The 26,819-nt window shown below is 43.4% G+C and overlaps 1 protein-coding gene across 2 annotated transcripts in view; it reads right to left on the bottom strand.

Moving 5' to 3' along the window:
• OPN4 (opsin 4) overlaps window positions 1-26,819 on the bottom strand; it is a 159,461-nt gene that overhangs the window by 12,128 nt on the left and 120,514 nt on the right. For both annotated transcript variants that reach the window (XM_077257176.1, XM_077257175.1), the window contains 3 exons: window positions 19,236-19,425; window positions 11,046-11,192; window positions 10,731-10,799 (listed from right to left, as the gene is read on the bottom strand). In XM_077257176.1, the coding sequence (XP_077113291.1) occupies window positions 10,731-10,799; window positions 11,046-11,192; window positions 19,236-19,425 (406 nt within the window). The remainder of the gene's footprint in view (window positions 1-10,730; window positions 10,800-11,045; window positions 11,193-19,235; window positions 19,426-26,819) is intronic.

Raw genomic sequence — 26,819 nt, 5'->3', positions numbered from 1 at the left:
ATCTATTCTATCTAATCTATCTATTGTGATGGTTCGGGTTGTGATTTTACTGTACTTGGCTAATGAAATGTCGGGTTTCCTATGAGATATGTGCGTACAAGTTGGGCGGCACACGCATGTCCGTGTGCCATCGGATTCTTTTCTCACACCCACTGAGTTGCATTGGCATGTGCAATCCAATTCTCGCATTCAATCACAGAATGCTGTGATTTTTTCATCAGTCCGATTAAAGGAAAAACTTTCAGATGAGCGCCGCCGCTGACTCATTGAATAACATTGGTCAGAGTGCAATGCAATGTTTTCTCGCATTGCACTCCTCCGTATTATACGCCAGTGTGAGCAAGCCCTTACTGTGTTACATTTCTCAAATAGGCAAAAAAAAAATTTTGGTGCCCAATATGCTCCATAGTTTGGGTGCAACTACATCCCCTCCACCCAGTGTAGTTGTGCTTATTGTTAGTGCTCACTATTTACTAGAGTGGTATTATGCTTCTTTGTGTTTTATTTTGTGTTTGACATGACCTTTGACCTTTATATTACGTAGCTGGAGGATGGTGCCGATATATCGCTGTTTTCTAGACTTACAGATTCTATTTTGTAGCAGCTGCAATAATGTCCTGTAAGTACATGCTGCTTCAAAATCAAATAAATTCTCTACCATGACATTCCTCTATTAACAGATTCTGTACCTGTGACAGTGGTGTAAATGGAAGCTCCTGGGGGGATGTAATGAAGTAGGACCTAATTATGATACTTGTGTATTTTTAGGTGAATGTGCAACCTCAAATTTTAAGCAAAAGTTGCATTACTATCTCTGCCAACTTTAAAGCTATGCTCCTGTCTGTTAAATCTACAGTTGTGGAGTCATTTATTCAGTAAGTTGGAAGAGGGAGGGGTAGAAGTGAGATGGGACACATGCCCCTGACACATTTAGGAGAGAGGGAAGAAGTTTGGTTTGCAGCAAAAGATATATATTTGCAGCCCCCTGTCACACATAGTGCCTCTGTCAGCACTAATCAGCTGCTGGTTTCACTCCCTGCTGGTTGCAGCAGTAAACATCTAATTTGCAGCAGCCAGCAATCCTCTGCTCCTCCTGTCTTATCTAGAATGAGATGATTTAAAGAGAAGGTGTGAAAACTTCCCATTACAGTTATGGGGAGGTTATACCAGGAAGCAGCAGCAGTACTGATGTATACAGGTGACTAAGTCCTGCAGAATGTGGCTGTATACATTGGGCTTTGAGGAGTGATTCACTGCATGATGTGGCGGCGTATACATGTTCTGAATAGAGTGGTACATGCAGGATAGTATTGTATATAGAGGGACTAAGGCCGGTTTCACACGTCCGTATATTTTCGGTACTGGAGAAATCGATACTGAAGATATCCGTGTCCATGTGTCTGTGTGTGTACTACGTGTGGCAACTGTGTGCCACCCGTGTGTCGCCTCAGTACCACACGGACAGACGCCGTGGAAGAAGCGCTACAGTAAGCACTGTTCCTCGGCAGCTGGTGCTGAAGCCGGCTGTCATCATTCTCCCCTGCTCTGCCAGTGAGAAAATGAGAATGATGAGCTTTATATTAACGTCCGAACGACAGCAGGTGGTGGGCTCTTACCCCCATCATCTGACACCTGCTGTTGCTAATAACAGCCACAGTAGGTGCGGAGGATGGGGTATTCCACAGCGGCCGGCTGCGATCGTTCGGAAATAAATTAATGAAAAACCTGACATGGGTTTCTGTTATGATCTGGTGGCCTAAGAGCAGCATGAGACGTACTCTGGAGAAGGTGGTACCTGTACTGACCGCAGACCCTGAACTTAACACCGCAACTAGAAGTAGCCGTGGAATGTACCTAGCACTCCCTGGACATCTCGACACAGCTGGAGGACTAATTACCCCTAAAGATAGAAAAGGGAAAACTATCTTGCCTCAGAGAAAATTCCCAAAGGATAGGCAGCCCCCACAAATATTGACTGTGAGAGGAGAGGGAAAAAACATACACAGGCTGAAATCAGAATTTAGCAAAGGAGGCCACTTCTAGCTAAATAGAAAGGATAGGACAGAGTACTATGCGGTCAGTATTAAAACACTAGAAAATATCCACCACAGAAAATACAAAAACTCCACAGCTAACTAAAGATATGGAGGGTATATCTGCATCTCCAGAGACACCAGCTTGGCTAAACAAATCCTAATACAGACCAAGCTGGACAAGACAAAAAACATGGAAAAGAACTGAACAATAAGGCCACAGCATGTGGACAGCAAAAAATCAAGGCCAGAACTTATCTTTGTTGAAAAGAACTGCAAAGCAGGAGAGACCAGGCAGAGATGTGAATCCTCCAGGAACAATGGACAACTGGCACTGACTAAAGGGTGAAGCAAGACTAAATAGCCCAGTCAGATTTGCAAAAAGTGAACACACCTGATAAATGCTGCGATTCAAAGACAGCAGCGCTACCACTTACAACCACCGGAGGGAGCCCAAGAGCAGAATTCACAACAGTACCCCCCCTTGAGGAGGGGTCACCGAACCCTCACCAGAGCCCCCAGGCTGATCCGGACGAGCCAAATGAAAGGCACGAACCAAATCATTGGCATGAACATCGGAGGCAACAACCCAAGAATTATCCTCCTGGCCATAACCCTTCCATTTGACAAGATACTGAAGCTTCCGCCGTGAAAAACGAGAATCCAAAATCTTCTCAACCACATACTCCAACTCCCCATCAATCAACACCGGGGCAGGAGGATCAACAGAGGGAACAACGGGCACCACATATTTCTGCAACAAAGATCTATGAAAAACATTATGGATGGAAAAAGAGGCTGGAAGGGCCAAACGAAAAGACACTGGATTGATAATCTCAGAAATCCTATAAGGGCCAATAAACCGAGGCTTAAACTTAGGGGAAGAAACCTTCATAGGGACATGACGGGAAGACAACCAGACCAAATCCCTAACCCGAAGCCGGGAACCAACACACCGACGACGGTTAACAAAACGCTGAGCCCCCTCCTGAGACAACACCAAATTGTCAACAACATGAGCCCAAATTTGCTGCAACCTGTCAACCGCAGAGTCCACCCCAGGACAATCAGAAGGCTCAACCTGCCCCGAAGAAAAACGAGGATGAAAACCAGAGTTACAAAAGAAGGGTGAAACCAAGGTAGCAGAACTAGCCCGATTATTAAGGGCAAACTCGGCCAATGGCAAGAAAGCCACCCAATCATCCTGATCAGCAGACACAAAGCATCTCAAATAAGTTTCCAAAGTCTGATTAGTTCGCTCGGTTTGGCCATTTGTCTGAGGATGAAATGCGGAAGAAAAAGACAAATCAATGCCCAGCCTAGCACAAAAGGCACGCCAAAACCTAGAAACAAACTGGGAACCTCTATCGGAAACAATATTCTCCGGGAATGCCATGCAAACGAACCACATGCTGAAAAAACAACGGAACCAAATCAGAAGAGGAAGGCAACTTAGGCAAAGGTACCAAATGAACCATCTTAGAAAACCGGTCACAAACCACCCAGATAACTGACATCCTCTGGGAAACCGGAAGATCCGAAATAAAATCCATAGAAATATGCGTCCAAGGCCTCTCAGGGACTGGCAAAGGCAAAAGCAACCCACTAGCGCGGGAACAGCAAGGCTTGGCCCGCGCACAAGTCCCACAGGACTGCACAAAAGAACGCACATCCCGTGACAAAGAAGGCCACCAAAAGGACCTACCAACCAAATCTCTGGTACCAAACATCCCCGGATGACTAGCTAACACAGAACAATGAACCTCCGAAATCACTTTACTAGTCCATCTGTCAGGAACAAACAATTTCCCCACTGGACAGCGGTCAGGTTTATCAGCCTGAAATTCCTGAAGAACCCGTCGTAAATCAGGGGAGATGGCAGAAAGAATCACCCCTTCCTTCAGAATACCGACCGGCTCAAGGACCCCAGGAGAATCAGGCAAAAAGCTCCTAGAGAGGGCATCAGCCTTAACATTCTTAGAACCTGGAAGATACGAGACCACAAAATCAAAACGGGAGAAAAACAGGGACCATCGGGCCTGTCTAGGATTCAGCCGTTTGGCAGACTCGAGTTAAATCAGATTCTTATGATCGGTCAAGACCACAATACGGTGCTTGGCCCCCTCAAGCCAATGTCGCCACTCCTCAAATGCCCACTTCATAGCCAACAACTCACGATTGCCGACATCATAACTGCGTTCCGCAGGCGAAAACTTTCGAGAAAAGAAGGCACACAGTTTCATCAAGGAACCATCAGAATTCCTCTGAGACAAAACGGCCCCTGCCCCAATCTCAGAAGCGTCAACCTCAACCTGAAAAGGAAGAGAAACATCCGGCTGACGCAACACAGGGGCAGAAGTAAATCGGCGTTTAAGCTCCTGAAAGGCAGAAACAGCCGCAGAGGACCAATTTGTCACATCAGCGTCTTTCTTCGTCAAATCGGTCAGTAGTTTAACCACACTGGAGAAGTTGGCAATGAAACGGCGATAAAAATTAGCAAAGCCCAAAAATTTCTGAAGGCTCTTCACGGATGTGGGCTGGATCCAATCATGAATGGCCTGAACCTTAACCGGATCCTTTTCTATAGATGAGGGAGAAAAAATGAAGCCCAAAAAAGAAATCTTCTGCACTCCAAAGAGGCACTTAGACCCCTTCACAAACAAGGCATTATCAGGAAGGATCTGAAATACCATCCTGACTTGTTTCACATGAGACTCCCAATCATCTGAAAAAATCAAAATATCATCCAAATATACAATCATGAATTTATCAAGATAATTCCAAAATATATCATGCATGAAGGACTGAAACACAGATGGAGCATTAGAGAGTCCGAATGGCATCACAAGGTATTCAAAATGGCCTTCGGGCGTATTAAACGCAGTTTTCCATTCGTCACCCTGCTTAATACGAACAAGATTATATGCCCCTCGAAGGTCAATCTTTGTAAACCAACTAGCCCCCTTAATCCTAGCAAACAGATCAGAAAGCAAAGGCAAAGGGTATTGGAATTTGACCGTGATCTTATTCAAGAGGCGATAATCAATACAGGGTCTCAAGGAGCCATCTTTTTTGGCAACAAAAAAAAAACCTGCTCCCAATGGTGAAGAAGATGGCCGAATATGCCCCTTCTCCAAGGACTCCTTAACATAGCTCCGCATGGCGGTATGTTCTGGCACAGACAGGTTGAAAAGTCGGCCCTTAGGGAACCTACAGCCTGGAATCAAGTCAATAGCACAATCACAGTCCCTATGCGGTGGAAGGGAACTGGACTTGGGCTCATTGAATACATCCTGGAAATCTGACAAAAACTCAGGAATTTCAGAAGAGGGGGAGGAGGCAATTGACATCAAAGGAACGTCACCATGAACCCCCTGACAACCCCATCTAGTCACAGACATAGATTTCCAATCTAATACCGGATTATGCACCTGTAACCATGGGAAACCCAGCACAATAGCATCATGCAAATTATGCAACACCAGAAAACGACTATCTTCCTTATGGGCTGGCGCCATGCACATGATCAGCTGTGTCCAAAACTGAGGTTTATTTTTAGCCAACGGTGTAGCATCAATGCCCCTCAAAGGAATAGGACTCTGCAAAGGCTGCAAGGGGAAACCACAACGTCTGGCAAATTCTAAGTCCATTAAGTTTAGAGCGGCGCCTGAATCCACAAATGCCATGACAGAAAATGACGATAATGAGCAGATCAGGGTCACAGATAACAGAAATTTAGGTTGTACAGTACTGATGGTAACAGAACTAGCGATTCTCTTGGTACGCTTAGGGCAATCAGAAATAACATGAGCAGAATCGCCGCAGTAAAAACACAACCTATTCTGACGTCTGAATACTTGTCATTCAGCTCTAGACACAATCCTATCACACTGCATAGGCTCAGGACTCCGCTCGGAACACAATGCCATAGTGTGCACAATTCTGCGCTCACGCAAGCGCCGATCAATCTGAATGGCCAGAGACATAGAATCACTCAGACCAGCAGGCGTGGGGAACCCCACCATAACATCTTTAACGGATTCAGAAAGACCCTTTCTGAAGATTGCCGCCAAGGCATCCTCATTCCATTTAGTCAGTACAGACCATTTTCTAAACTTCTGGCAATATGATTCTGCCGCTTCTTGACCCTGAGACAGGGCCAACAAGGTCTTCTCAGCATGATCCACTGAATTAGGTTCGTCATACAATAACCCAAGCGCCTGAAAAAAGGTGTCTACATTAAGCAATGCCGGATTCCAAGGTTCCAGGGCAAATGCCCAATCCTGGGGGTCACCACGCAGCAGAGATATAACAATTTTAACCTGCTGGATGGGATCACCAGAGGAACAGGGTTTCAGAGCAAAAAACAGTTTACAGTTATTTTTAAAGCTCAGAAATTTGGACCTATCCCCAAAAAACAAATCAGGAGTTGGAATTCTAGGCTCTAAAACCAGAGTCTGAACGATATAATCGGAAATACCCTGTACTCTAGCAGCAAGTTGATCCACACGAGAAGCCAATCCCTGAACATCCATACCAGCGCCGAACTCCTGAGCCACCCAGAGGTAAGAGGGAAGAAAAAAAAAACACAACAGACTACAGAAAAAAATGGCTCAGCACTTTCCTTCCCTTCTTCTGAGATGCGGTTAACTCATTGTGGGCCAGTTGTACTGTTATGATCTGGTGGCCTAAGAGCAGCATGAGACGTACTCTGGAGAAGGTGGTACCTGTACTGACCGCAGACCCTGAACTTAACACCGCAACTAGAAGTAGCCGTGGAATGTACCTAGCACTCCCTGGACATCTCGACACAGCCGGAGGACTAATTACCCCTAAAGATAGAAAAGGGAAAACTATCTTGCCTCAGAGAAAATTCCCAAAGGATAGGCAGCCCCCCACAAATATTGACTGTGAGAGGAGAGGGAAAAAACATACACAGACTGAAATCAGAATTTAGCAAAGGAGGCCACTTCTAGCTAAATAGAAAGGATAGGACAGAGTACTATGCGGTCAGTATTAAAACACTAGAAAATATCCACCACAGAAAATACAAAAACTCCACAGCTAACTAAAGATATGGAGGGTATATCTGCATCTCCAAAGATACCAGCTTGGCTAAACAAATCCTAATACAGACCAAGCTGGACAAGACAAAAAACATGGAAAAGAACTGAACAATAAGGCCACAGCATGTGGACAGCAAAAAATCAAGGCCAGAACTTATCTTTGTTGAAAAGAACTGCAAAGCAGGAGAGACCAGGCAGAGATGTGAATCCTCCAGGAACAATGGACAACTGGCACTGACTAAAGGGTGAAGCAAGACTAAATAGCCCTGTCAGATTTGCAAAAAGTGAACACACCTGATAAATGCTGCAATTCAAAGACAGCAGCGCTACCACTTACAACCACCGGAGGGAGCCCAAGAGCAGAATTCACAACAGGTTTCCCCCTATTTTATTAACCAACCAGACCAAACTCACAGCTGGGAGCTGCAACCCTCAGCTGTCAGATTCTGCAAGGTTGGTTATCAAGAATAGAGGGGTCCCCATGCTGTTTTTTTAATTATTTAAGGCAGCATATGCAGCATCAATAGTAAAAAGTTGGTCCGGGATGGGGCGGCACACTGGCACTGACTGGAGGGGAGTAGGGAGGGGGCACTGACTGGAGGAGAGTAGGGAGGGGCCAGTTCACGGCCAGACTAAGCCTGTCGCTGATGAAATCAGCGACGCGGGATTTCCATTACAGACAAACAGACAGAAGGACAGACAGACAAACGGACGGAAGTACCCCTTAGACGATTATATTGATAAATTGTAAGGAGGCTAATGGCCATCTAGTGAATGGGAGATATGTGTCGCAGAGATGGCTGCTCCCTGCGATGCAACCCGGAATATTTTGCTTTAGTGCAAGATGTTGTTTAGTGCACCTGGGTCCGGCTTGGGGTTAGCTATGAGAGATGGGTGGGTCTGGCTACCCACATATCTCACCAGTGGATGTGGTTACAGCCTAGACAATGGAGGCTGTTGTTTGGCACATTGTCTGTGTCTTGGGAGGTAGAAAGCCTCCTGGGTGTGTGGCTCTTGACCGAGCCTGCATGCTGGACATTGCCCCAGCCTGTGTGCCCACTGGCCTGAGGGAGCAGACAGCCCTGGCTAAGGATAGTTTTGTGTTGTTTTGCCTGCTCTGAAGGCCGTTTACCATTTGTTGTTACTGCTGGGTTTATGAAGGAAATAAACCCATTCAGACTTTCTAAAGAAGCATGCCTTATGTTTTCCTCCTGCCGCACCTAAGTGAGTACGATTCCTTACAATATATATATTTTTTGACCTCCTTGTATTTCTGCTTGTTATTTACCCTTATTTTGTAAGTGTGCATCATTTTTGTAAAGAAGGAATTTTTAAATACCGTATATACTCGAGTATAAGCCGACCCGAGTATAAACTGACCCCCTAATTTTGCCACAAAAAACTGGGGAAACTTAATGACTCGAGTATAAGCCTAGGGTGGGAAATGCAGCAGCTATCGGTAAATGTCAAAAGTAAAAATAGATACCAATAAAAGTAAAATTAATTGAGACATCAGTAGGTTAAGTGTTTTTGAACATCCATATTGAATCAGTAGCTCCATATAATGCTCCATAAAGATTATGATGGCCCCATAAGATGCTCCATATTAAAATATACCCCATATAATCCTGCATAAAGGTTAATAATGGCCCCATAAGATGCTCCATAGACACATTTGCTCAATATAATGCTGCACAAATGTTGACTATGGCCCCATAAGATGCTCCATAAAGATATTTGCCCCATATAGTGCTGCACAAACCTTGATTATGGCCCCATAAGATGCTCCATACAGACACTTGCCCTATATAATGCTGCACAAACGTTAATTATGGCCCCATAAGATGCTCCATAAAGATATTTGCCTCATATAGTGCTGCACAAATGTTATGGCCCCATAAGATACTCCTGTGATGGTGTGATATGCTATGTGGGTATAATTTTGTGTATATTTATATTTTACTGATTATCATGATGTTCTCTTGTAGTATGAGTTATTTGCCAATTGATGAATTGCTGTTATTTGCCATCTGATATCAGCCACCACATTCCTGTACTGTTATCGCTCCACAGGGTCAGTGAATAAACCTGTTTGCTAATATGCTAATGAAATATTGAACTAGCTTGTTGAAACAATGACCCCCTGTAGCGCCTTAATCCACCAGGCACCTTTGTCAGGTGTGGGAGGCCTGAAAACCACCCCAACCTGTCTTACTACTTCTGGACATAAGGAGAGGACAGGAGCTGGGGGGAAGTCAGTATTGTGTGGAATGAGGTGAAGACAGCACATCAGAGAGAAAGAAGGGAATATGGACTGTAATCCTCTGTGCTGGATTGTTGGACTTTTATTCTGTAACTGAACTGCATTCGTGTTCTGGAATATTTTATCCTTTGTGTGGTGGATCGTATATGGATCTTTCGTACTTTTGCCTAAATAAAGGTCTTGGGACTGTTCACTCTTTGCTGGCTCTGTTGATTGTGTTATACCGGAGAAGGACCCCGTGACAACTCCATACAGACATTTGCCCCATATAGTGCTGCACAAATGTTGATTATGGCCCCATAAGATGCTCCATACAGACACTTGCCCCATATAGTGCTGCACAAACGTTATGGCCCCATACAGACACTTGCCCCATATAGTGCTGCACAAATGTTATGGCCCCATAAGATGCTCCATAAAGATATTTGCCCCATACAGTGCTGCACAAACGTTATGGTTCCATAAGATACTCCATACAGACATTTGCCCCATATAGTGCTGCACAAACGTTGATTATGGCCCTATAAGATGCTCCATACAGACACTTGCCCCATATAGTGCTGCACAAACGTTATGGCCCCATGCAGACACTTGCCCCATATAGTGCTGCACAAACGTTATGGACCCATACAGACACTTGCTCCATATAGTGCTGCACAAACATTATGGCCCCATAAAATGCTCCATACAGACACTTGCCCCATTTGCTGTTGCTGCATTAAAAAAAAAATCACATACTCACCACGCCATCGCTCAGGCCCCCGGCGCTTTCAATATTCAATAGACTTCGTTCCGGTGCCGCTCCATCTTCAGCGTCTTCTGCACTGCACTGACATTCAGGCAGAGGGCGCGCACTAACCACGTCACCGCACCCTCTGACCTGAGCGTCACTGCAAAAGATGCTGAAGACGGAGCGGTGCCCGGAACGAGGAGCAGGTGAATATCGCGCAGCGCTCCCCTCCCCGTTATACTCACCTGCTCCTGGCACGGTCCCTGCAGGTCCCTGGTTCCCGGCGCCGCACTTCTTCCTGTACTGAGCGGTCATCGTTACTGCTCTTTACAGTAATGAATATGCGGCTCTACCCCTATGGGAGGTGGAGCCGCATATTCATTACTGTAATGAGCGGTACCATGTGACCGCTCAGTACAGGAAGAAGCTGGGGCAACGGGAAGCAGGGACCTGCATGGACCGCGCCAGGAGCAGGTGAGTATAATTAGACAGGCCCCGCTCCCCCTCCTCTGCCGACCCCTGGGTATGACTCGAGTATAAGCCAAGAGGAGGACTTTCAGCCCCAAAAAATGGGCTGAAAATCTCGGCTTATACTCGAGTATATATGGTATATGTTTAATGTATTATAAAGTACTTACAGAGAGTGGAGAACTACGATCTGATGAGCCAATTTCAACCAATGAAATGTCATCTGCATCAGCTGAATTCTACAAATAAAAGACATTTTTATAATTAATTTTAAAATCATTAATAATTATTAAATTATAATTAATATTAAAAATGAAAAATCCAACTCTTAACAAAAAATTTTTTTTATCATTAATAGAACGCAAACTGGAAAATACTTTTATTTTAAATATGAAAGATAAAAGAGAAAATAAAACACACATGGTTGAAATAGTCTACAGAAGGATGAGAGGAATTGCATACAGGAATTTAAAATGTAGCTTTACCTTTTCAAAAATCCCAGAATCATGACTTTTCAGCTTGGCTTTGGATTTCAAGTCATTGCTGTCCGTTGTGTTTTTGCTCATCTCATAGGAAACTTGCCGACTAGCTTGCCTGGAGTTCAAACTATCTGCTTCAGTTTCAGTCCAACCCTGTAATAAATATATCATAGACACTGAATACACAATTATTCAAGAAGCTGATTGCAAAAAGACTTTTATTGATTATGACTTGACTGAGGTGGAGTGCAGTCTACAGAGATATACTATAGAGATAAGTGAATCTGCCAAAATTCTAATTCAGCAGATTTTGGATTAAATTTGCTCAATGCAAACCAGATGAGTCTAAATTGTCCATAAAAATGAGCTCATTATGATGTGAGGTGTTTCAATCTCAAGTCATAATAAATAAATCACCCATCTCTGTTGCAGCGGCTCCCTGAAGGTCATTTGCAGGATTTTTAAGCTACCACTCCAGTGCTGGTCTCCTCTTCTTTCTTCACTAGCACTTACAGCACAAGCTAGGCCTCAACACAAGTTCTAAAGTCACAAAGTCAGAAATTGTGTTGCCTCACTTGGTCACATGGAACGATGCACATAATGAAGTCAAGACTTCATGCGGTAGCAGGGACAAGTGAGAAGCTAGGTGAGTGGCCAAAATGAGTGCAGCAAAATGGAATCCAACTAGTCACTATTTTGCTAGATTCACAAGAATAGAATTTCCAAAAATTTGGATTCACTATAATCTACGAATTTTAGGAAATTGTAAAATAATTAGATTTGTTTAAGGGTATGTGCGCACGTTTTGGATTTGACTGTGGAATTTTCTGTGCGGATTCTTCCTCTCTTGGCAGAAAATGCAGTTGAAAATCCATGCGGATTTGATGCAGATTTTCATCCTTTTTTTAATGTGGATTTGTATGCGTTTTTGTAAGCTAAATAAAGATATATTATTTAACAAACAAAAATTGTGATGTCACTTCCTTGTCCAATTTCTTCTTTTACATACTCCATTGAATACCATAACTTCATTACATACCTTATTCACATATTATTTTACACACACAAAACAAATATAAGTGAATATTAGATAGATAGATAATACGAAGCCAGATGTTTAGTAATGAACAAAATAAAATGTACATAAAGACGTAATAAAGACACACACGAAATATGCGTGAAACGCAATATCTGTTTAAAAAAATGGAAATAAAAAATTGCGTGGGCTCCCTCGTAATTTTCTTAAACAGCAGAGGGAAAGCCAGCGACTGGGGGCAGATGTTTATAGCCTGGGAAGGGGGTAATACCCATGGATCTTCCCAGGCTATTAGTATCAGCTCACAGCTGTATACTTAGCCTTTACTGGCTATTAAAATAGGGGAGACCCTCAAAAATGACGTGTGGTACCCCTCCAATTAATAAAAGGCTATGCAGACAGCTGCGGGATGATATTAACCGCTTTCTGCCATTGGACATACTATACCATCCATGTGCTCTGGGCCCGTCTGACCATGGACAGGATAGTACATCATGGGCGATCAGCCACGCTCAAGAGGGCCGATCGAGGCCGGGTGTTAGCTGATTCTCGGACCACTCACGGCACTTTAACCCCCATAACACTGCAATTAAACATGATCGCAGCGTTCTGGATCCGGCAGAGGGGATGACAGCCCCTCTTCCTTTGGATCGGAGACCCCACGGCATGATGCGGGGTCCCGATCGCTGCCATGGAGACCCGATGTCATAACTACATCCGGGTCTCCAGACCTGAGGGATTTTCTGTCATGCGCAGTGATGACAAGGATGTCTCTCAGGTCAGTTTAATAGAGACTGCAGCGCTGACAGCGTCTATAGCATGCAAAAAATGAGTGTCCCATAGTGGAACAAAGTGTAAAAGTAAGAATTAAATGGAAATTTTTTTTTTTAAATAATTGTAAAAATATTTTAAAAAATAATGGAAAATAATCAAAAAAATCAATATTCCATCAATAAATAAATATTTGAATAAAAAAATCTAAACAATAAAAGCAAGCACACATATTTAGTATCCCCGAGTCTGAAATGACGAGACCTATAAAACTGTCCCACTAGTTAACCCCTTTATTGAACACTATTAAAAAAATTAAACAAGGCAAAAAAATAATGCCTTATTATCATACCGCCAAACGAAAAGTTGAATAACTCGCGATCAAAAAGATGGATATAAATAAACATGGTACTGCTAAAAACGTCATCTTGTCCCACAAAAAACAAGCCACCATACAGCTCCATCACCGGAAAAATTAAAAAGTTATAGCTCTCAGAATAAAGCGATGCAAAAATAATTATTTTTTATATAAAATAGTTTTTATTGTATAAAAGCGACAAAAAATAAAAAATGATATAATTGAGGTATTGCTGTCATCGTAATGACCCAAAGAATAAAACTGCTTTATCAATTTTACCACACGTGGAACAGTATAAACGCCTCCCACCCAAAAGAAATTAATGAATTGCTGGTTTTTGTTCATTCTGCCTAACAAAAATCGGAATAAAAAGCGATCAAAAATGTCATGTGCCCAAAAATGGTACCAATATAAACATCAAATCGTCCCGCAAAAAACAAGAACTCACATGACTCTGTGGGCCAAAACATAGAAAAAAATTATAGCTCTCATAATGTGGTGATGCAAAAACTATCTTTTGCAATAAAAAGCATCTTTTAGTGTGTGACAGCTGCCAAACATAAAAACCCAAACTAAAAACCTGGTGTAAATAGTAAATCAAATCCCCCTTTATTACCCGGTTAGTTAGGGCAAAATAATAAAATATGTTTTTTTTTATTTATTTCCATTTTCCCATTAGGGTTAGGGTTGGAATTAGGGTTAGGGTTGGGATTAGGGTTAGGGGTGTGTTAGGGCTATGGTTAGAGTTGGGATTAGGTTTAGGGGTGTGTTGAGGTTAGGTTTGGAGTTACAATTGGGGGGTTTCCACTGTTTAGGCACATCAGAGGTTCTCCAAACGTGACATGGCGTCTGATGTCAATTCCAGCCAATTCTGCATTGAAAAAGTCAAACGGCGCTCCTTCCCTTCCGATCTCTGCCATGCGCCCAAACAGTGATTTACCTGCATCTACGGGGTATCAGCGTACTCAGGACAAATTGTACAACAACTTTTGTGGTCCAATTTCTCCTGTTACCCATGGTAAAATAAAACAAATTGGAACTGAATTACATTTTTTGTGAAAAAAAGTTAAATGTTCATTTTTTTAAAACATTTCAAAAACTCCTGTGAAGCACCTGAAGGGTTAATAAACTTCTTGAATGTGGTTTTGAGCACCTTGAGGAGTGCTGTTATTAGAATGGTGTCACTTTTGAGTATTTTCTATCATATAGACCCCTCAAAGTGACTTCAAATGTGATGTGGTCCCTAAAAAAATGATGTTGTAAAAATAAGAAACCTTATAACTTCCTAACAAAAAAAAAAATTGGTTCCAAAATTGTGCTGATGTAAAGTAGACATGTGGGAAATGTTACTTATTAAGAAATTTTCACAATTTTCACAAAATGTTCATTTTTTTCACAAATAAGTGCAAGTCATATCAAAGAAATGTTACCACTATCATGAAGTACAATATGTCATGAGAGAACTGTTTCAGAATTACCAGGATCCATTTAAGCATTCCAGAGTTATTACCTCATAAATGGACAGTTGTCAGAATTGTAAAAATTGGCCTGGTCTTTAACATGCAAACCACCCTTGGGGTAAAGGGGTTAATAGCCTATAAAGGGGCCATGGATATTGCCACCCTGGCTAAAAACATCAGCTCTCAGCTGCCCCAGAAAAGGCACATCTCTAAGATGAGCCAATTCCAGCACTTAGCCTTGCTCATCCCTCTTGCCCTGTAGCAGTGTCAAGTTCGGTAATAGTTGGGGTGGGCTGATGTCACCTTTGTATTGTTTGGTGATATCAACCCCACTGCTTAGTAATGGAGAGTTGTCAATAAGACACCTATCCATTACTAATCCTATAGTTGTTACATGTTAAATAAAGACACAGCCAGAATAAAGTATTATAATGGAATAAAAGACAACACAGTTTGCCATTTTTGTTAGTACTCCTAATCCATGTGACGCCCTTGATCTCCTCCAAAAAAAAATAATAATAAACCAACACAAATACTCCTTGTTCCGATATAATCCATTTAATAATGAGTGTCCCACCACGATTTCCTGTGTAGAGCAATCACATCAGGATGTGGGACAGCCCTACCTGGCCTCCGATACACTGACAGAAGATAATCGCTCCTGCACTGCATCTGAGTTCATCTGAATTCGTGCTCTCACTTTACAGCACTACCACTGCATAAGAATTTTCTCATGGAGCGGTGCTGCAAGCATGAACTCCTGTGAACTCTAGGCGATGGAGTGATACACGGCTGGAGGATTATCTCCTGTTATTGTATCACCGGAGTCGTGTACAGCAGTCACATCTCCCGATGTGACTGTTCTACACGGGAGATCGTCACGGGACACTCATTATTAAATCGATTACATCGGAACAGGGAGTATTTGTGTTGGTTTATTATTTTATTTTTTTTGCAGGAGATCGAGGGCATCAGGGATCAGCTGTTTGGTGAGTATGAAGGGGTTTTTTTTACTATTGAACACAGTAGCCAGATGATGGGACTACAACTGTCCCATCATCGGCTAATACTATCACAGTTATATGTGACAGCAGACATAGCCAGATGGGACTAGTAATCCCATTGGACAATGCCTGCCTACACACAGACACCCGCACACACACACACAGACCCACACACAGCCGTGCACACACCCACAGAGCCCTGCAGACACACAGATACACACAGACATCTACAGACAGACATGAACATATTCTCCGCTCACACATAGTCTCCGCCAACACACATAGTTTCTGCCCACACACTCTTCCTCCTTCCTTTCTGCAGCTTTTTACGCACGCACATCCGCAGCAGATCCGCAAATCTTTTTACAACTGTGGTTTTGCTGCGGATTTGACTGACTCAATGAAAGTCATTGGGTGCAGAAATGCTGCAGATCCGCTAAAAGAATTGACATGCTGCGGAAAATAAAATTGCTGTGAATCTGCACGGATTTTCCATAGCATGTGCACACCAATTCTGGATTCCCATTGATTAACATTGCTTGTGCACTACACTGCGGAATTGGTGCAATGCTGAGCGTCCAAAAATGTTGCGGATCCGCAGCAACATCCGCAACGTGTGCACATAGCCTAACATCGATTTGCTCATCTTTAATATATTAGCTAACATATTCAACAACCGTTATTTTTTTTACTATTTGACTTGATTCCATTACCCAGCGCTATAATCCACAAATGTTATGGGCAGGACAGTTAAAGGGTTTATCTTTATTTTACCAAATGTGTTGGGGGACTTGATTTTGTGGCCCTTAGTAATGTGCTACTATTACAGATTTTCCTCCTGCACAGCTCTCCTGGTACAAAATGACTGCCGACAAAAATCATATGACCAAATCTGTCCATCAGCCTCCTCAAACATGAGACATGAAAAGATTTCACTAATTTCTGCTATGAGGGCACTTTATTGACTGATCTTTTCATTGTCTTTATGATTACAGATGGGCAAATTTATTTAAGTGGAACTGAATTCTACTCAGATTCTTCAAAAGCATGTATTTCTATGCAGCTGTCATGCCCGAGTCAGGACAACTGATGGCCAGTTCAAGCATTAGGCTGGAGTCACACTAGAGAAGAATACGGACGAGTGCGAGAATAAATCGCATAGCTCTCGGCCCAATGTTAATCTATGGGGCAGCTCCCATCATCCGTTTTTTTCTTGGGCCGTATCATACGTGCAAGTGAAATCTCAGCATGCTGCGATTTGCACCGTATATTGGCCGAGACTCGCCAATACAAGTCTATAGGTGCGAGAAAAAAACGGGGAACACACGGACCATCAGTGTGACTTGCGAGAAATATGCAAGCATTGTCCTCATTTCAGCCTATTGAGCCATTAAATTCAATGGGGAAAAGCATTGAGAAATACGCATGTCATACGGATACAAAGATGTGAGGAAATCGCATCATCATATTGCACACAGATGACATATGGATCACTGTTCATGAAACATTGATGTGATTCTCGTCCATGAAAAATGGACTGATTTTTTTATACGTTATGTGTGACACTGGACTTGCAATGTGAGCTTCGTCCGTGTTATACAGCCATTAGTGTTGAGCATTCCGATACTGCAAGTATCGGGTATCGGCCGATACTTGCTGTATCGGAATTCCGATACCGAGATCCGATATTTTTGTGATATCGGGTATCGGTATCGAAACAACATTAATGTAAAAATGTGTAAAAGAGAGAATTAAAATAAAAAATATTGCTATACTCACCTCTCCGACGCAGCCTGCACCTTACCGAGGGAAGCGGCAGCGTTCTTTGTTTAAAATTCGCGCTTTTCTTTCCTTTACGTGAGTCCCGGCTTGTGATTGGTTGCGTGCCGCCCATGGGACCGGGACGCAACCAATCACAGCAAGCCGTGACGTAATTTCAGGTCCTTAAGGATTTTAAAATTACGTCCCGGCTTTGTGATTGGTTGCGTCGCAGTCACATGGGAGACGCAACCAATCACAAGCCGTGACGTCACGGGAGGCTGGACACGCGCGCATTTTAAAATGGGCGCGTGTCCAGCCTCCCGTGACGTCCCGGCTTGTGATTGGTTGCGCCGCGATCAACCAATCACAAGCCGGGAGGCTGGACACGCGCGCATTTTAAAATTTTAAAATGCGCGCGTGTCCAGCCTCCCGGCTTGTGATTGGTTGACCGCGGCGCAACCAATCACAAGCCGGGACGTCACGGGAGGCTGGACACGCGCCCATTTTAAAATTTTAAAATGCGCGCGTGTCCAGCCTCCCGGCTTGTGATTGGTTGATCGCGGCGCAACCAATCACAAGCCGGGACGTCACGGGAGGCTGGACACGCGCCCATTTTAAAAAGCGCACGTGTCCAGCCTCCCGTGACGTCACGGCTTGTGATTGGTTAATGGCGGCCATGTTGCCGGGACGCGGACCAATCACAGCAAGCCGTGACGTAATTTCGTCACGGCTTGCTGTGATTGGTCCGCGTCCCGGCAACATGGCGCCGTGACCAATCATAAGCCGGGACGTCACTGGAGGCTGGACACGCGCGCTTTTTAAAAAGCGCGCGTGTCCAGCCTCCCGTGACGTCACGGCTTGTGATTGGTTAATGGCGGCCATGTTGCCGGGACGCGGACCAATCACAGCAAGCCGTGACGTAATTTCGTCACGGCTTGCTGTGATTGGTCCGCGTCCCGGCAACATGGCCGCCCTGACCAATCACAAGCCGGGACTTCACGTAACCAAGTAAAAGCGCGAATTTTAAACAAACAACGCTGCCGGTTCCCTCGCTGAGGTCCAGGCTGCGTCGGAGAGGTGAGTATAGCGATATTTTTTATTTTAATTCTTTCTTTTACACATTTATATGGATCCCAGGGCCTGAAGGAGAGTTTCCTCTCCTTCAGACCCTGGGAACCATCAGGAATACCGTCCGATACTTGAGTCCCATTGACTTGTATTGGTATCGGGTATCGGTATCGGATTGGATCCGATACTTTGCCGGTATCGGCCGATACTTTCCGATACCGATACTTTCAAGTATCGGACGGTATCGCTCAACACTAACAGCCATCTGACTGTGTCCTTGTACTGTGATTGTGATTTCTATGTTAAAGGGAGCCATGGCTCTGCTTTTTGGGGAATGGAAGCTTCAAGTAACATGTAAAGCCATTATTACCTGTTTGCAATCTCTGCAACCTGTAGAGCTGCTTTGAACAGACAACAACTTGCATGCTGAATAAAAATGAAAGGTGTTTAAGAAATAAGGAGCATGGCATCAGGGGGCAAACATTGTCTGCCTTTAGTGATGGCCGCAAGATATAGCAACAAAGATTTTAGGTTTTCTTTCAAAAACTCAATACTGATATTATTAGCCCCGTTCTCTCACAAACATTATTGACCTGGAAGAGTAGAAAACATCTACTGACTTGAGATCTTTGAGGACAAGTTCGACCAGTACAGGCTTCTTACATGTAAAACCCCTACTATAAGATGCAAATAAATAACAATGTAAACTGCAGAAATAGTGTATATAGATGTTCTTACTGATTCACTGTCTGAGACGGAGGGTAAACGAGTCTTCAGTTTTAGATGCCCACCAAAATCAGAAGATTGGCTGCAGTGACTGGTAACAGTGGAACGTCTAGTTGATGGATAGCTGCTGTAGGACTTGGAGTCTTTGCGAGTAACTCTAAGTATTGACCTCAGACAAGGAATATACTTTGCAATTGCCATTCTATGACACAAAGAGTTTAATAAAAGTCAAAAATGTAAATTCTGCCAATATTTCAGTTATTTTTTTAACTCATACAACTCATACATGCTTTCAAAGTTATTCGCTTCAAAAATAGTACTAGACCAATTGTCAACCTTTGATACATAGAAAGCCCAAATAAACCATAGAAAAAAATGACTTAGTAGCCATTTGTCTATTTGTGTAGCGGCTGCACTCAGGTGCAGTGGCTCAACTCCTATTAAAGTGAATAGGAGCTGAGCTGCAGTTCTCAGCAATAGCCACTACACAGTGCATGGATCTGTGCTACTCAGTTCAGTTCACAATGTACATCCGGCTGCCAGCAGAGAAATAAACTGCTGATAAGGTGACAGTGTCGGGCAGCACTGATTTGATATTAATGACTAATGCTAAGGATAGTTCATCAATATTTTACAGGGGTTGTTCCCTGACACGATGTCAGTGCCACAGTCAATGCTAAACAACAGGAACAGCAGCGACGAATCGCTAGTGGACAAAGAAATGTATACAATGCGGTTTGTTTTTTTTTATCGTAAACAGCAGCCAAGGGAGAAATTAAATTGAAAGGATATAACCTTTTCGAATTTTTGAGAACATGAATAGTCTACTGAGAACTATATACACACGTGGTCAAAATTGTTGATACCCCTCGTCTAGTGACAGGAAAACCCATAATGGTTCACAGAAATAACTTGAATCTGACAAAAGTAATAATAAATAAAAGATCTATGAAAATGAAGAAATGAAAGTCAGACATTGCTTTTCAACCATGCTTCCAAAGAATTTTAAAAAAATTTAAACTCTTGAAATAGGCTTGGACAGAAATAATGGTACCCCTGAAAATAATGTGACAAAAGGGACATGTTAAACCAAGGTGTGTCCACTAACTAGCATCACAGGTGCCTACAATCTTGGAATCAGTGAGTGACGCCGTATATAGGGCTACAGATACTCACAGTGCTGCTTGGTGATATGGTGTGTATCACACTCAACATGGACCAGAGGAAGCGAAGGAAAGAGTTGTGTCAGGAGATTAGAAAGAAAATTATAGACAAACATGTTAAAGGTAAAAGTTTTCAGACCATCTCCAATCAGCTTGATGTTCCCGTGACTACAGTTGCACTTATTATTCAGAAATTTAAGATCCATGGGACTGTAGCCAACCTCCCTGGATGTGGCCGCAGGAGGAAAATTGATGACAAATCAAAGAGACGGATAATACGAATGGTAACAAAAAAGCCCAGAAAAACTTGTAAACAGATTAAAGGTGAACTTCAAGCTCAAGGAACATCAGTATCAGATCGCACCATCTGTCATTGTATGAGCCAAAGTGGACTTCATGGGAGACGACCAAGGAGGACACCATTGCTGAAAAAAAATCATAAAAAAGCCAGACTGGAATTTGCCAAACTACATGTTGACAATCCACAAAGCTTCTTGGAGAATGTGCTATGGACAGATGAGAAAAAAATGGAACTTTTTGGCAAGGCACATCAGCTTTATGTTCACAGATGGAAAAATGAAGCATATCAAGAAAAGAACATTGTTCCTATTGTGAAACATGGAGGAGGCTCTGTCATGTTTTGGGCTGCTTTACTGCATCTGGCAGAGGGTATCTAGAATCTGTGCAGGGTACAATGAAATCTCAAGACTATCAAGGGATTCTAGAGAGAAATGTGCTGCCCAGTGTCAGAAAGCTTGGTCTCAGTCGCAGGTCATGGGCCTTGCAACAGGATAATGACCCAAAACACACAGCTAAAAACACCCAAGAATGGCTAAGAGGAAAACATTGGACTATTCTGAAGTGGCTTTCTATGAGCCCTGACCTAAATCCTATTGAGCATCTTCGGAAAGAGCTGAAACATGCCTTCTGGAATAGGCAACCTTCAAACGTGAAACAACTGGAGCAGTTTACGCTTGAGGAGAGGGCCAAAATACCTGTCTAGAGGTGCAGAAGCCTCATTGACAGTTACAGGAATTGTTTGATTGCAGTGATTGTGTCACGATCCATTTTTGGATTTGTGGCAGATCTGGTTTCATCAACTTTTTTCCTTTCAGGCCATTGGAGGTGTCTATTCCCCTGTTCCCTATTGACAGGGCCCACTGTTGTTATAGTTTCCATGGTGAACTCTGGTGGATGGAGGCATCCTCACTGTAGGTTCTTGACTGGTGAGGTCCAGTGTTGAGGGTCCAGAGGCCCCTCATTGAAAGGGGGGTACTGTCATGATCCATTTTTGCATTTGTGGCAGATCTGGTTTCATCGGTGGCCTGCTGGTATAATTGCATTGATGCTGGGTCAGCTGATGTGGCTGGTGACCACTCCCACCATCCTTCAAGAGGTCACCTGATGCATCAGCTGACTGTCGGTGTGGTGTTAGTTCATTCTACAGCGACTAAGCTGGAGGAAGGAGCTCTCTGGGTGCGATGGTGCTTTGCTGAGTTTTCTTTTCTGGTGCGTTACTCTGCTGTTCGGTGCTTTTCAGCAGAGGGAGCTAAGTGTTGCATTTTTTACCCTGTCCCTTTTTGTGTCTGTCTTTCCATTCCTTTTGTTGTATTAGTGCAGTTGTGGGACCAGTGCTCTCACCTGCCAGTTCCCTACTTAGGGATAAGAACAGGGCAAGTGAGGGATTAGGTACCCTGCTCGGTGACAGGATAAAAGAACCCGTATATGGACAATAGAGAGATCTGGGCACATCCTCAGGTGAGTGCAGGAGGTGTCCATTCCCTTGTTCCCTATCGACAGGACCCACCTTTGTTATACTTTCCCTGGTGTTACTTGGTGTTTTTGTGCCATCCATTGACCGACCATTCGTGGGGTTGAGTCACACCGCTTCAGTCACATCATGAGTCATGACAGATTGCATCAAAAGGTTGTGCAACAAAATATTAAAGGGAAGGTGCCGCATTTTAATTTGTTGTATTAAAAATGATTGTTTATATAAAAAATTATATTTAATACAAATTTACATTTTTTACCTTTAATTTTTTTTTATTATTAATTATTTTTTCAGCCACTGGGCACCGCCATTTTGTTTTGCAGGAGTGTAAGTGTAGCTGCATGACACTTACACTCTGCAAATATGGCAGCCCTGGGCATACACATCTGCGGTCGGCATCTGACCCTATACCTAGCATTGAGCTGCTCCCTGCTGTGATCTGGCCACGCCCCCGAGCCTTTCACATCACAGCAGAGGCAGGAGATCGGCGCCATCTTTCTGGAGCTCACAATGCATCTGTGAGCTCCACTTGAGAGCCCTGCTGTTATAGGAGGAGGAGACCAAGGATGGCACAGGAGGGAGAAAGGAGCAGCGTCGGCAGCAGTGAGGTAATATCGGCGGGGAGGGGGAGAGGTAATCTAATCCTATCCTTTGTGATGCTGACTCTGAGCAGTGTTTCTCCTCCCATGTGTGTTACTGTGCTGACTGTGCATTTAATCCTATCCTGTGTGATACTGACAGAGCTGTGTATCTAATCCTCTCCTGTGTGATGCTGTCTGCTGAGCCATGTATCTAATCCTACCCTGTGTGATACTGTGCTAAGACGTGTATCTAATCCTCTTCTGTGGGATACTGTGTGCTGAGCCGTGTATCTAATCCTATTCTGTGTTACTGTATGCTGAGCCTTGTATCTAATCCAACCCTGTGTGATACTGACTGAGCTGTGTATCTAATCCTCTCCTGTGTGATGCTGTCTGCTGAGCCATGTATCTAATCCTACCCTGTGTGATACTGTCTGCAGGGCCAAGTATCTAATCCTACCCTGTGTGATACTGTGCTGAGACGTGTATCTAATCCTCTCCTGTGGGATACTGTGTGCTGAGCTGTGTATCTAATCCTATTCTGTGTGTTACTGTATGCTGAGCTGGGTATCTAATCCTCTCCTGTGTGATAATTTGCTGAGAAGTGTATCTAATCCTCCCTTGTGTGATCCTGACTGCTGAGCCATGTATCTAATCCTATCCTGTGTGATACTGACTGAGCTCTGTATCTAATACTATCCGGTGTGAAACTGACTGCTGAGCTGTGTATCTAATCCTCCTATGTGTGATATTAACTGCTGGGCTGTGTATCTAATCTTCTCCTATGCACTCCTCTTCCCCCTGTTATGTGTGATCTGTATGGCGGCATTATGTGAGAAGTATATGGCGGTATTATGTGTGAAGTATATGGCAGTATTATGTGTGATCTATATGGCGGTATTGTGAGAACACTGGTGGTATGTGAGATCTATATGGTGTCATTATGTGTGAAGAATATGGCGGTATTATGGGTGATCTATATGGCGGTATTATTTGAGAACACTATGGTGTTGTTATTTGTGATCTATATGATGGTATTATGTGAGAACTATAGGACAGTATTATGTGTGATCTGTATGGCGGTATTGTGTGAGAACACTATGGCAGTATTATCTTCAGAAAGCGGACCCATTCTAGGGTGGTCCTGGCTGAGCACCTGCACACGGGTCTGCTGTAATAGAGGGGGCAGCATGACCTCCAGTTAGGTGCAGTCAGGGGAGGGCTGGTGGGGCAGCTGTATAGAAGGGTCTCATTTTTATCGTTACTATATGGCTACATTTCCCCCCCACCCTGCTTCCCAGAGTCACCCTGGACTGTGCCTGTCATCTCACAAAGTCTGGATCAGAGCAGGCCATCAATCGAAAAGAGCATCATAAAAAAGCATTGGGGAATATTAAGAGCTGACCCTGACCTTAGGGACTATATCCCGCCCACTCCTAAAATTACGTACAAAAAGGGTAGATCGCTGAAAGACAGATTAGTACACAGTTTCTACGACCGACCCAAACCACCAGGAACATGGCTGGATCGCAAACCCTGTGGTACTTTCAAGTGTGGTAACTGTAAATTTTGTATGTGGGTCAGAAAGGAAAAAACCTTTAAGAGCACTACATCGGCCAGGGTCTACTGTATGAGGGACTTTGCCAATTGTAAGACGGAAGGAGTGGTGTACATGGCCACATGCGTCTGTCCTCTCAATTATATTGGGAAAACCAAGAGAGAACTGCGGAGACGTATAGGCGAGCATATTGGTGATATTAAACACAGACGGGATACACCAGTGGCGAGACATGTCAGACAGTTTCATTCTAATGACAGTAGTGCTATCTCCTTTTGTGTTCTTGAAGTGGTGCGTCATAACCCACGGGGCGGAAATTTGGACAAATTACTTTTACAGAAAGAGTGTCAATGGATCTTTAGGCTGCGAACCCTTGTACCGGATGGTCTTAATGAACAGCAAAATTATTGCTGTTTTTTGTGAGTCAGTAGTCCATTATCACTAGCCAGACCGTACTACCTGGGCTAATTGCCCGGTTTTGCTTTATTATTTATTGGTTATTATCTATTTTTGTTCTAATTTTGTATATGCACAATTTCGTTATATGCTGATCATTGGTCCTTCATATATAGTACTTAAAAGGTGTTGGTCTTTATCTATATAGCACGTTATGTCTATACACATAGATATGTTTATTGCAGTATACCTTTTATCTTTCCTGTAGAGGTATCCTGTATGCGGTATCGCCGCTGGTAATGTGATGTCTGTATGTTGATTTTAAATATATATCTTATTTCTTTGTCTGCGCCGTCTTTATTATGCTTTACAATAGCGCATCATATCAGTGCACATAATCCTCAGCTCATCAGCGGTCATCGGAGTGTACCTGTTTTTCTATCACCGGCGCTTGGGTTTTTTCTGATGTCATCAGCCCTTGATGTTGGGCGCATGCGCCGTGCTTAGCGGCCGCTTGTTATTTTTCCAAGCCGCTGGAGCATGTAAGCAGTCTTTCCTCTGTATGGGGGCGGTTTTGGACTCCATGAACATGGCGGCTATGGGAGCTAAGCATTATGCTCCCCTGCTTCATGGATGTATTCTCTAGGTAGTGATATAGCGCATCACTAAACAGGAAACTTTCGGGTATAAGCATTTATATAAAGGAGGCACCAACCGGTAATCAGCGCAGTCCTATATTTCTTTGTAGCCATCTATGTTGCCATATATTTTGTCTCTCCTGATGAACCCAACCATGTGGGGGAAACGCGTCGAGAGGAGCGGTGAGGTATTTCTCGCCGTGTAGCTATCCACATGAGCCAGGATGTCTGGACGATTTGCAGTATATTACAGATGAGTACAACATCACTGTACATTTTTGTATTGATTTAACTTGATCCTATTGGTATCTGCAAACTATCTGTTCCAGGCGTTTATTGGATCATGCGATCATCTACTTGATATATAATATACTTTTTTATGGTCAGCTGGGTCAGTAATATTCTGAGTGGCGTGCCTAGCTTGTACACGCCTTTTCTGGTGTCCACTGTGATTTAGGTTTCTCCCTATGTGTATCTTCCCATTAGATGTGGTATATGTATATCTCTATCCTTGGATCTTACAGCACATTGGAGGGGAGGGCCTGAGACGCTATGTAAAAGGCACCACACATATTAATATATACCTACAAGTTGCCTACAGCCACCTGGCGTTCTATTTCTCACTCTATCCCTTATAGGGATAAACCAGGAGACTAGGGTGAGCCATCGTACGAGCGGGGGCGCCATTCTCGACTTTCTTAAGGGTGCCAACCTCCGCATCTAGGTAGATGTATCTCTAGGGCCAATACATAGCCTATAGGGACACTTTGTGTTTATCTGTACACCCTTATAAGTCAGTAGTGTATATCACATCTTCTGTCATATTTTCAAACCCTGCAATTTTTTTTTGTGGTTAAAGGGCAATCGGGGTTTTTTTTTACCCCTGCTCGTTCATCTCAGCTGACCTACTTGTATAGGGCGTTATTTATCTTTTTTGTTTGTGTGCTTTTAGATATATTCAATAAATTATTATAGTTTTATGGGGGTTTCTATTTTGTAAATCTGTCACTTTCCCTCAAGGTATATCCTTAATTTTGTTGTTAGCAGGCCATCAATCCACAGAAATGTTTACTGGATTTCTGTGGAGCAGACAAGCAGTCGGTCCATCCATGTGTATAAAAGACAGCGCTCTATGTACTATCCCTGGCTGCTCCGTGCACCGAACAGGGTACCCCCCATAGACCTGCACACTGCTGTCCTGAAATACTCTGTGCTGCTATCACCCTGCTCCCTCCACCATATATCTCCCAGAATCCTTGCTGCCTGCCATCCTCGTGACTGTCTACTTGTCAGTATAACTTTGCAGTCACCAACAAAATGGCTGCTCACTGTGTTCACAGCCATGTCAGCAGACTCCGCCCATAATTACTGCAGTGCAGTAATGTGAGCTAGTTGTACACTAGGTTTTTGTCAAATTTCATTAGCTGCTCCCCCTAGTGTTTAAAAGTGGAAATGCCAAACCTTTTAACATTATTTTTCATATTTT

Source organism: Ranitomeya variabilis, chromosome 4, assembly GCF_051348905.1.
Source record: "Ranitomeya variabilis isolate aRanVar5 chromosome 4, aRanVar5.hap1, whole genome shotgun sequence".
Lineage (NCBI taxonomy): Eukaryota > Metazoa > Chordata > Amphibia > Anura > Dendrobatidae > Ranitomeya > Ranitomeya variabilis.
Note: the sequence above shows the minus strand (reverse complement) of the source record. Positions and strands in the feature narration are given on the sequence as shown.